Source organism: Periophthalmus magnuspinnatus, chromosome 4 (assembly GCF_009829125.3).
Source record: "Periophthalmus magnuspinnatus isolate fPerMag1 chromosome 4, fPerMag1.2.pri, whole genome shotgun sequence".
Lineage (NCBI taxonomy): Eukaryota > Metazoa > Chordata > Actinopteri > Gobiiformes > Gobiidae > Periophthalmus > Periophthalmus magnuspinnatus.
Window position 1 is genome coordinate 11,086,092 of NC_047129.1, and position 12,604 is coordinate 11,098,695.

The 12,604-nt window shown below is 40.9% G+C and overlaps 1 protein-coding gene across 3 annotated transcripts in view; it reads right to left on the reverse strand.

Annotated features, from left to right (window-relative positions):
* Positions 1–2,240: 2,240 nt before the first annotated feature.
* tle2b (TLE family member 2, transcriptional corepressor b) overlaps positions 2,241–12,604 on the reverse strand; it is a 60,600-nt gene continuing 50,236 nt past the window's right edge. For 2 of the 3 annotated variants that reach the window (XM_055221586.1, XM_033964940.2), the window contains exons 13-21: positions 12,448–12,598; positions 11,900–12,069; positions 11,357–11,433; positions 10,118–10,367; positions 9,384–9,631; positions 8,984–9,131; positions 8,473–8,623; positions 8,174–8,250; positions 3,688–5,709 (exon numbers count right to left, since the gene is read on the reverse strand). In XM_055221586.1, the coding sequence (XP_055077561.1) occupies positions 5,602–5,709; positions 8,174–8,250; positions 8,473–8,623; positions 8,984–9,131; positions 9,384–9,631; positions 10,118–10,367; positions 11,357–11,433; positions 11,900–12,069; positions 12,448–12,598 (1,380 nt within the window). In that variant the 3' untranslated portion in view covers positions 3,688–5,601. Of the gene's footprint in view, positions 5,710–8,173; positions 8,251–8,472; positions 8,624–8,983; positions 9,132–9,383; positions 9,632–10,117; positions 10,368–11,356; positions 11,434–11,899; positions 12,070–12,447; positions 12,599–12,604 lie in introns of all 3 variants that reach the window. The other variant, XM_033964941.2, reaches the window with a different exon arrangement.

Here is a 12,604-nt window from a genome sequence, read left to right on the forward strand (position 1 = left end):
TTCGGTGAGTCAGTCTTGGGTTTGGCGGAGGTCAAGACATGCACCCGACTCATGATTTGCGGACTGCGAGTGTCTCCAGACGCTGGCTGTAAAATGTTAAAAATAATGAATAGCATAAATACCATAAGTTCATTATTATAATAAGGTTAAAAATTAAAATAATTTCAGTGTGGTAGTATTAAAAAAGGTCATGTCTTTGTAAAAAAAGGTATGTATGTAATTTGTTGTGAGTTCATGCATTGTATTGGTTTTATTCTTTGAACACAGTGATGTTAATGCACGGTTCATTTTGTGCACCAGTAAAACACATATGTCTTGAATTTGAAAAAAAAAAACTGACCTAACCCTAAAAACATGGTCATCAAGCATGAAGTTTTGACTACAAGAGTAAAGCACTATTATTTTTATGTGTTGCCTGGATAAGGAGCTACAATGACATGTTATGCATTATGTACTCTGAATTTAAAGCGGAAAATTCCAAATTGTATTTGTCAGGATATAGAATTGTTTGTGTTATTGGGGTTTACCAATTGCAAATGATTTAGGAATATTATTAAAAATCTGTTTTCTATGCCCAAGGGTTTTGATGCAAATAAAAGTGAGGGCAATTCCAGAAGATATCCAGCCATTATATTAGATCTGAGCTCTGAGACTTTCAGTGTTGACTAAAAATGGATGTTTTTTTTCTTGGTGAAGTACAATATCCATCTCCTCCGTGAGCCAAAGGTGTGCTTCAATTCCACTGCCTTTATGTTGCTAGGTTTGACTTTGTAGCTGAAAATCTAAGCGAGCATTTGTTGAATATTGGTTTAAAGTCTCACAGCCAGAGAAGTGTGTTCACAGTGAGGTGCCCAAGAGGATTTTAAAATATTTAGATGGAAAATAAAGGATGTGACTAGTGAGTACACATTGCCGGTGCTCTCCCTTCATAGAAATATTTCAGTATTTTTGTTGAAAACACAAACTCTGGATTGTCAGCCTGGTGCATGCGGTGGCTTTTAGGAGAAATCATCTTCAAACTCGCAGCACGAATGACTTGTTTTCTTGTTCTACTGCGACCAACGATTTCAGAAAATCCTACACAGAGGAAGACTGTGCTGAGCGAGCTCAAAGTGAGGACACAAAGGTGATCTGCAGCAGCACAATAGACAATGAAAGTTGTTATAGCAATAATACCCAAGAGGGAGTCCCACACTGGTTATGTTTACTGCAGTGACCATTTAAATGAATACATATTTTGTCTCTGGTTAGGTAAACTTAATATTTTTTAAACTAACCAACTTTTAGAGGGTGCACCTGAAAAAAATCTACATTCAAAATACATGTAGAGTCCAGGAAACATGTTTTCAGATACAAAATCATTCGCTTGATGCATTAGTGATCAGCTTTCAAAATTCAGCTGGTTTTGGAGGTCTTCAGTAAATGTAAAAAACAAATCTACAATACAGCACTGCTGGAAATGTAAGCTCCTGTAGGGAAAGAAAACCGTTCAGCTAAAGTACAGTATGTTGCTTTGGTCAAATGCTTTATTCAGTGGATCTTAAGCTCTTCAAATAGTAGTTTAGACCTGGCCAGGCTTAACAAAACACATTTATATCTGTTGCATTTATGTGGCGAGGTATGAATGCCAAGAAACATATTGGGCAAGTTAAAAGAATCCACATTTATTTTACCTTATATCAAGGTAAAATATGGAATTTACAAATCTCACAAAATGCTATTTTCAAACACAACTGGTGAATGAAGTCCTGTGATTTGGACCCTTTGAATGTGTTGGTAAAAGGCATGCGACAATTATCATGGCCAAAATAATTGCGATTAACGATTATGTCACAATAATGATTAAAGTTGTTATGAATATGAATAATTATAACTTTAATAGAATATTATGGATGACCAGGGCCGTCAACAGAAATTTGGAGGCCCGGGGCAATAAGCCACACATGGCCCCCTGTAATACAAATTAATAGGAAGAGGGTCCAGTTCTGGGCCCCTAAGACTCTGAGGACAACAGACCCCTTTGTCCTCCCCATTGACTCCCTGTGGATAAGTAGTTTTTTTCTGCACTTTCAGGTGATATAGTTGCAATTATCTTTGTTGGCGATTGTCATGATTATATAAAATGTCCCGCGAATGATTATTGTCAACCCTTTTTATCAAATAAAAGATAAAGATATTAAAAGACATTATTGTTTATTGTCCCATCCTTAGTTGGCAATAAAGACTGCACCACACTTTGTCCAAGTGAAAGGACAAGTTTGGTTTATTTTTTACACACATTTTTTCATGTACAACACATGGTTAACGCATCAGGAGGGAAGACACAGTGCAATTAAATCAAAGTTCCTTGGCTTGTAAAAGAAAACTTAAAAAGTCATAATAGAGGTGAAAGCACAGGCAGCGGACAGACATTACAATGAAGAGTATCAAATACAATGTCCAAAAAACTCACGCTATACCAACAGATGCATAGCCATTATACAGCGTCATTCAGAGTATACAAGCTTGTGTGAGGAGAAGTCTGCTGAGCCTATAGGCAGACAGGGAGAGAGGCAGGCAAACCCTTTCAACTGTACACTGGACTTCTCTTCAGTATTCTTTTTCAGCCATTGTACAAGTCCCTTATATATATTTGTTAGTGATATGTAAAAATGTTGCGTATCAAATGATCTGAAATGTAAAAATATTTTGTGTGGGACAGCATGTAAAACTTCTGGAAAGAAGAAGGAACTGTAACCCCTCCCGCAATGTGTAACATCTGTTTAATACAGTTTCCACCTTTTTCATGACAGAAACAAAGTATAGACCTTTACTTGGTACTTGAGTTTAGTTTAAAATAAATTTCACTAGTAAAGGTGTGAGAATATATGATGTTTTGATGCACAATTTATTTTTAGATCATTTATTTTTACACTAAACTCGAGTATGAATATTAACCACGTCTTGTTTGAGTCTTACTTTGCTCATTGTGGTGAAGCTTTAGTGCAACACACATGCAGAGGAGAAAGGGAGATTGTATTGAATGTATTGTAGACCTACGCCTGCAGCACTGAAGACTGCGCTGAAATACTGTACACATTTAAAGTTACAAGTCAAAAAGGAGCAACGTAGTACTCAATCCGGTGGGGAAAAAAATAAAACAATCTTCACATAATTTGTCTGTCACCAAGGATACAAGGGCATTAATCAAACTGAAGAAGGCCTGGCAAAAAGAAAAGATGCTGTTTCCCCACCTGTGTTTTATGGCCCACCCTAATATGGAGCATCATATACATATCTACAACCTGAAGGAATGCTTAGAAAATGGATGAAATGTTTAAAATTTGATATGAGAAGGCTTTTGTTTTATAAGCTTAAGTAAAATAAGCTTCTTTTTCCTGTTGTGTCTGATTTTTCTTGTTGTGTCTGATTCTTCCTGTTGTTTTGTTTTTTGTGTCTTGGCGGCACGGTGACTGAGTGCCATCACTCATGTCTCACAGCAAGAAGGTTGGTTCGATCCCCGGGTCACCAGGCCTTTCTGTGTGGAGTTTTTCATGTTTCTCCCCGTGTCTGGATGGGTTTCCTCCGGGTACTCCGGTTTCCCCCATCAACCAAAACATGAACGCCCTTCGAGACAACTGTTGTTGTGATTTTGGGCGTTACAAAAATAAATGAATTGAATTGAATTCATTAATAATCCATCCACTGCATAAGAAATCAAGTAATTTGTTTCTATGGCAATGATGTTCTGCCCCTAAATACGACTGTGAGCTTTGTACATTAATCTAACAATAATGAGTTGTGTCGTGTGCCCAAAATGATCCACTCTTGGTTTAGTCTTTTTTTATTTCAGGTTCATGGAATAATCTAAGTTGAAATTGAATCTGTTAACTGATCCGACTAGATATCGGGGTTTTTGAAATCGTGTGCAGGCTTAATTGATAATGAAAGGCATGTGTTGTTCTTTGTTGTTTGATGGCAGGTAGGTGATTATTATCGTCGACCTTGTTGCTACAGTATATGGATGACGGTACCTTTTAAGTGAGAGAGGGAGAGCAGCCAAGCATCAGAACAGTCGTGAGGAATTAGAGGCAACAGCTCCTGATGTGCTCTGTTTGTGTCTCTGGGCCCTCCGAGGTTCCCATTGACTGTGAGGCTCATTAGACGCTGCCTTTGTCGAAGCGAAATAAAATAGATATTAAGCAGAGAGACGGGGAGCAGTGCCATGAATGTTTAATTGGGTGCACTGTGTGTTTGTGTGTGTGTGTTTCTCTCTGTTCCTCTGGGGCCTATCCAAGTGTGTGCGCTGGAAATGACATTTACTACTTACTATTAGCATACTGATTTGAACAAAAAGTACTGTGCCGGCTGTGGTTGCGCTGAAAACTTGCTGTGTACTATAGATATTAAGGCTGGTTCTTTATAGGGAAACTCCATTGCATGTATATAATAATTGGGGGTTTGAGAAGGTAAATGGAACAAAAATACAGCAACCTTAACCCCTCTCCTAAAGTCAACATTGCAGAGGTAATTACTGCCTCTTTTTCCCATTAGTGGTCAAAGAGCTCTAAGTAATGACTTTCTTCCCATTATAACAGAGCCAGCATTTTCTAAAACATATCCAAGCCTTCTATGGTGCAAAAACACCAGAGAGGCTCTTCACCTCCATCAACGTGGAAATAATTTTTGTTCAAGCTTTCAAGAATTATTAAATAATTCAAATGTTGCATACCTTGCCTACTCTAAAATGTTGACATGTACTCTAATAACACTATTTTATGACTGTAGTGGTTAAACGTTAATGAAAATAAATCATTTTTTTATTTTAATACCTTCAAATTCTTACTGAGAGTGTACTTGTTCACAGGTTCTCCATAAATCTGACCTGCAACATTCCAGGAAAAGCAATAGCATCTTGATGGAGACAAGTAGGTGGTGCAACACTCTACCAGAAAAGTTACAGAGTGCGCCTTTAACTCTCATAGTAAGAGTAGTAGACACACATATTGTGAGCAGTATTTAAGTATTTAAGTATTCTCTTCATGGGTCCTATGCCCTTCACAACATTACTTGTCATGCTAGTGTGTGTTTGTAGTAAGTGTGTACAGTGTCCCCGCCTCCCCGCGCTCGTCACTGGGGAGAGCGTGCTGTGGCGGCGGCCTCATTACGCACTGCACTGTCTGCCTAATGAATCGATTGTGTGGTATCAGTGCTGCTGGCTGACGCTCCCACAGTGCCTCCTCTGGGGGCCTCCCTCCTCTGAGCTCTTAATCAGGAAACAGCCCTAATTACCCTCCTCCTCCTCTTCTCCTTATTCTTACCTCTAATTCCACTTCCTTCCTATGGCTTCCCCTGCTCATTTTTGGTCTTTTCCAGCTCTACTTTTATCACATTCTTTGTCCTTCTTATCTGGCTGCTAACAAGGTGGGAAAGGGTGGGTGGGATTTGGGCGCTTCTGCAGTAGCTTATATCACAGCAAAAGGGTGATGAAAAGCGGGTTGAAGGTCAGAGAGATTCAGTTCTTTGAGAGCTGAGCCGAGACTTCTGCCGATGCAATGGGAAAAGGAGCGTCCAGAAAATACAAATAGAATTCCACAGTGAGTCTCTTCCTGCCTCTGCTCCTCAGTACACCACCTCGTACACTGTGGCCTTCTTGTCCCCCGAGCCTGTCACTATGTACTTGTCGTCGGGAGAGACGTCGCAGCTCAGCACAGACGACGACTCCTTGGACTGAGACAGGGCACAAAGAAGAAGACATAATTGTTAGCACAGATATGACTCATCGCCTCAATCATACAGGACATATTTGCATTTCAAAAAACAAGCTGCAATTATTTCAAAAACAGCATGGCAGCAGAATGCTGAGTCATTTGTCTTGTGCTCTTTATTTCCCAGAGAGATCTAGGCTCATTAACTGTGACTTTAAGCATCACTAAAGGGCTACAAAACGCATAGTCTTGGGTTTTCTCTGTTCTATACTTTGGTGTTTGAAGCTGGACCGGGGCAACTGGCTTTAAAAGGATCTGAAGCTACCTTTACCGCTATCCTGTCTCTCCACTTCCCACACTCCCTTGCCTTGTGTCAGCTCCCTCGCTCGCTCCCTTAGCCCCTATGCCTCCTCCCTCCTAGCTCCATTTTTGCCTGTAGCGCGGCAGAGCTGTCAATCACTGAGCTGCCGGTAAGAGACCATTTCACACAGGATTCCTAATATTATACCAAGAAAAAGGATGTCGGGAGGAAGGGCGTTCGCAAGGGAGGTCCATTATGACAGGCCAAAAGGATGAGTTTGGAAAGTGACCAAGAGATAAAAGATATAAAAGAGCTGCCCTGAGATTTAACGCTCCTCACAGTTGCAGGTAGCAGGAGCAAACCAAAGCCCCCCTCACAGATGAATGACTGCAGCTAGTATACAAATTTAATAATATTTTCTGTAATATTTTTTGTATTTTAGTTATCAAGATTAAATGGATTGAAAGACTGCATGAATGTATTTCCAATTGCAGGATAGGGCCAAAGGAACTCTACAACCACAAGGGGTCATAATTTGAACACACGAATTGTCAAGTTGTCATTTTTTAAAGCATTAGATAAAATGCACACTGGTTTGTGAAGAGAGCATTTACCCCCAAACTAGGCTTCCAGCAAACAGTGGAAATCTTGCTCTGGACAAATCATTAAGCAAGACAGAGCGGCAATGCCTTTGTGTTGGTCTGTTGCTGGGTTGTCAAAAGTATCGAAAATCAGATACTAACCGATATTAAAACTATTATCGAAACTAGACACTCATTTGAGCAAGTATCAGTACTGAAACAATAAACAGGAGGAAATGAGACCTTTTCTGAAAAGTTTTATGATGATTTTGAGTTGCTTTAAGACCACATGGTACCTTAAAAAAATTACTGTTATTTTACGTTGGAAATTATGCTCTATTGTCTAAAGAAGATCATTGTAGTATGGAAATCGGTATTGAGAATCCAGGCTATTCCTTAGTATCAAAATTATGTTCACATTTTTTTATTTTTTTTTAGCACTACTAGGGTGCCATTGTTTTTTCAGTTGTTACATCCAATATTTCAATCCGCTGTGCTATAAATACAGCAGAGAGCAGGTGCACTGGAAGTTTGGCCATGTAGAATCATAAATCCTTTTTTCACATTCTCTTTTCATTAAGTATTAACACATGTGAAAGAAAACGAACTGAATGCCATTGTTATTTGGTCATAAAAGCCGAATATTCAATCTCCCTCTGTTGCTAAGGAAATCTTAAATAAATAATGCAGCATTAGCATTACTGCACATAAAGCCTATTTTAGCCAGGGTGATAAAAGCGAGCTGCAATAAAAGAAGTAGTAAAAGATAATGCATGATATAAAAAGATGATGAAAGGAGGAGAGTGAAAAATAAGACAAGAAAATACAAGGGTGGAGATAGATTAGGGAAAGATATGAAGCACAAAGCGAAGCAATGGACAGTAAACAGAGGGGGATGAAATGTGCATGGGACAAAAGCTCCAAAATATGTAGACGAGTAACAGAGATAGAGGTGGGAAGAGAGAGTGAGAGAGGGGAAGAGAGAGAAAGAGGAGGAGGGAGATAGAGAGAGAGGAGGGTGCCCGTATAACATTGTGATGAGCTTGGCACGGGGAGACTTGGCATTGAGATAACAAAGCAGGATAGCCAGCATTCTCTTTCCAGTCTGCCGGGAGACGAGATGTGCCAACCCCACTGCCCACACCAACTCCAATACAACCAGCACACAGACGCGCACACATGTCAGATTTACATGGCTTATGGGGACATTACATTGACTTACATTTATTTCCTGGAGACCAATCCTAACTTAAACCTTAGATACTACTCACCTAACCTTAACCTTCAACGCTAACCTAATGTATTTTAACCTACATCTGAACTTAAATCATGTTGAAGATCTAAAAATAGGATTGACGTCACGGGGACCTTTTTGTCATGAGGGAGGCACGTCCATGTACAGATTAGTCCTCGCAATGTGATAAATACCCACACACACATGCACACTGCTTTGTTTATTACTCCTTCATTTCTGCGTGTCGGAACAGGAGGTAGCTTTGACAATTATTCATCCTGGTTAAGAAGATGACTTTGCTGTTCCCAAAATGCACACACAGAATATATTTGTAAATGCTGTATAAGCAGAATTAAAAAAAGCTTCTCACCTGGAATATGCTGGCCCCATAAGGTGTCCTCCATGCATTCAACAGATTGTCTTTACCTGTGCTCACGAACCACTTGCCTGGTGACACAGATAAAGTACAATAACTTTTCTAAATCTTCAGATCCACAATACTATGTTATTATGATTCTATGTAATTAAGTAACTTCAGTTATTGTAAACGAATGAATCCATTTACTATAAGCATAACTTGATTGAAGACAGCTCCTTAATGAAAACAATACTGAAAACTAGATATCTATGATTTGTTTAGTATACAGGCATAATTATGTTTGTACGTACCGCAGTAGGCAAACTTTAGAGAGAGAACACAGCTCTCATGGAGGTGCAGCTGGTACTTGTCAGGTTTAGAGACGTGCAGGACTTCCACATTACTGCTCTCCATTCCCACAGCCAGCCACTCACCCGTGGGACAGTAGCCCAGGGAGAAGATCTGCACAAGCAAAACAGGCCAAAAGGGGGCGTGAGATAAGAATAAGAATAACAACAAAGACAACCACAACAGGAAAAGTAGAAGGAAGAGTCAATGATCAAGTGAAGAGATTGAAGTGAAAACAACAGAGCAATAGGGGAGGAAGGAGCAGAGGGGATAGTGGTGATGACAGAGGGGGGTGGGATTAACAGGGTAACACGAAATATCAAGATTAAGAGAGAGAGAGAGAAAGAATGAAAAAAGATAAAAAGAAGGGGATGGGTCAATACAAGGTGAACTATGCAAATACCATTTCTGGACAACTTCAGTGTATCACATTTCCAAAGAAACACATTTTCCTGCTGGTTCATGGGGGCTCACCTGTGAGGTGAAGTCGTGCTGCTGGAGCTGGCGTCCCTCTCGGAGGTCCCAGCAGCGGACAGTGTTGTCCAGTCCTCCCGTCCACAGTTTGGTGCCGTCATTGGAGATATCGATGCAGCTCGCTCCATCGGTGTGGCCCTGGAACTGTCTGTGGGCAGAGGAATAAAAAATACAAATATGCTTAACAGCCTGCTCCACACGCTTGACTTTTTTATTTCCATCTTCCTCCTTTCTCATCCAAAATCCTCCCCTGGCCGTTTCCCTTTGTCTTATAGCCATTTATCAAATGCATCTCCACTCTCCCACCATTTCACCTCCTTAAAACCTCATGACTTCTCTTAGTGGAGCCAAAACCAGTTCTTTCCTATAAATAGTTTGAGTTTGTCCTCTCCTGTCTCACCTGACAAGAGTCTGGTTGTGCAGGTCCCAGACCACGATGTTGCCGTCACTGCAGCAGGAGAAGCACACTTTGTTGTCGGGGGAGATGGCCAGAGCGTAGCAGGCGGGAGCAGACGATGTGAGCTCCGCCTTGATGCGAGGAGTGGGCGTGGCCAGATCCCAGATGGACAGTGTACTGGCCTCACCACCAACTATTAAAGTTCGGCCGTCAGGGAGAATTTTACAGGAACGGATGTAGTTATCTCGGTTCTAGTTAAAAGACAAATATTAATAGCATTATTTCATGTTTGACCCGTGTGCAAAGACAGAAAATAAAATGTGATTCTCAGTTCAGGGTCTAGTGTTGTCAAAAGTAACCAGATATAAATTGATGCTAAAACTAGTATCAAAACTAGATACTCATTTGAAGTATCAATATTGAAAAAAATAACATACATTACATAACAAAACATAATAAATAAATGAAACTGGATCTTGAATAGTTTTAAAAATGTTCACATGGTAATATTAAAGACAATTACGTAATTTGTAATTTTGTATAATATTTGTTCAAAGTTTGTATAGAGCCTTTCCTTTAGTACTGAAATCAAGCATGAGAGGTGGAAGGATGCTTCATTATAGATACTTCATATTTAAACCTGTTTAGCTTTTCTGGAAACATTATGTTAGAAAATGCAATATCTGCAGTATCTTGCCCCTAAAAAGCTAACCAAAGAACAGTCCACTTGTCCTCACCAGGCAGTCGAGCTGTGCCATGGGGCTCTTGCTGCCCGGTTGGCTGATGTCCCACACCTTGACGCAGCCCTTGCCTCCGGTGTAGACGTGGCGGGTGGAGGTGCTGATGGTGACCGCACACACCACCTCTCCGTGACTCAGGGTGTGGATCTGCCGCGCGTGTCTAGGGATCCCAGGGCCCAGCAGGGCGTCAGGGGGGAAGGGCACAGGTTGCATCTGTCCATCTGCACTCACATGGAACGAGTATGCACTGGACAGAAGCAGAAGAATTAGAGACAGAAACTGATAAATGAACAATGTGTAGTTTAGATATCAAAATGGTATTAAAGAAAAATACTGTGATAAACTTAAAGGTACACTATGTGGTAGGCCACCTTCTTGTTTCCATTATTTTATTGCTTTGCCTGGAATGTTCCACAACATAGCATTAAACGCATCTGTTTACTCAATTACATTTTTTTATTGCTTGAAAAACACGCAGTGAACTGTGAGCAGGTTCACCTCTAGACAGTTCTGTCTTGTAACTTGCTTGTGTTCATGGAGATATACAAGTTTAATGTGATACTTTAAAAAAAAAGAAATAGGAAAAACAATAACAGCTCCATGAAGATAAGCAAGTTACAAAGAGCACTTATAAGAATGGCCTGAACCCTGGTAATAGTGAGGGAAAAACAAGGTAAAACATGGAGGGGCTGAGGTGGCTGACCATTCAGCTGCTGCAGAGGGGGTGGAATGAAGGAAGGTTGTGGCTCATGGCTGCTACGTATTATGGGCGATAGAGAGAAAGCATATACAGAATATGAAGAGCTTGAGATGTGATTTATTTTTTATCACTAAAAAGCAGGAACAAACTTTTGAGTGAAAGGAGGCACCATGTAGGAAACACAGCCTTTCCGGCAGTTTCTACTTGATAGGAATGGAAGGAATAGTGATTAAGATTACTGAGGAACAGAGGTAAGGCATGTTTAGCCAGAGTCAGTGCGCTGTTGCTAATGGCTGATCAATACTGCAGCCACTGGATGCCAAGGCAGTATTTTGATTTGTAATTAGCGCTGCAAGAATGATTTGCTATTTTGCTGCGAATGACATAAACAGTGGTATTCTGGAACAGGCAAGACATATGGGATTGATTCCATATGTAGACAGGCATAGGAGAAGGTGATTGATGTCAGATGCATTTTGTTGATTTCTACAGAAGGCTTAATTGGAACATGTTACAAAAAATGTAAACACACTTACGGCTTTCCTCCTGAAGCACCAGGTAGGGACGAGGATAAACCCGGCGCCCTCAGATGAGCTCGAGAATCATAAGCAACCTGAGTGACATATCGCATATCAAAACATGAAATTAATTGTTTTCCACACTGTAACTTGCATTTTGGTGGGTACAAGAATTACTAAGAGACTCCCATACTGTATGTGGTGCAATGTGTACAGACAATAATAAGTGATGCTGTGAGCATCTCCCCAGACAGGTGACATGGTGGTGAATGAGGCGCTGCAGTGAACATCCTGCCCTGAGGCTCGGGTATGTGCAAGTCCTATGGGAGCTGTAGCTGCCTGTACGAGCTTCAGCAAAGGTGAGATTGTTCAAAATATAACGCCACACAATGCTTCAATAAAACAATGGGCAAACAAAATGGTCCTATCATCCTTTTTATGTTGAATTGGTTCAGATAAAAATCTGAATGTGACAGCAATGGCTATATAAGACCAATAAATAAATATTTTACAATCACCAATTACACATAAATATAGATCATTTGGCGGGCCTTTACTCACCATGGGGCTCCGGGAATAGGCACTGGCTGCTGCACTGATCTGTGGAGACAGAGTCAAAGGCCCTCCAAAACCTCCTGGACTGGCCAGCTCACCATTGAGTCCTGCGTGGGACACCACCCCAAAATGAGCCGGGTATGAACCAGGGGGTACAGACATGGGGCTGCGCAGAGCTGGGGCAGGGCATGGGGAACGGGAAGGAGAAAGGAGGAACATCAAATCACTGTCACAAAGGAGCAACTCAAAGGAAACTATTTCATCTTTCAGTTCCTTTTATCTAGAGAGAAAAGTAGAAATGATATAATCTACAATAACAATACCACTAGTCTAGTCAGGGTCAGGGTCACCTTCATGTTACGGTGTCAATGAGAAAATGGGAAATATAAAGGCTCAAGGATTGGCACAGAGGACAGGGGAGTTCAAGGTACAAAACCCATTATGTTATAAAGCCAGACAAGTGCATTTGTCTCTCTTATCGTGTAGTCAATGAAAAACAGTCTAGTGCATCTTGTTCAGGAGTGTGTTTTAACATGTAACCTGGAGGCTCTCACCGAGTGGGTCAGCAGCTGACGCTGCTTTGCTGACCAGGCGAAGGCAGGATGTGCTGGGACCAGGAGCTCCTGGGGCCCCTGGGGTAAGAGCCTCACGATGGGATGGGGAGGGAGTACCGGACTTTGACAATGGAGACTGAGATTTGTCCATCTGCAC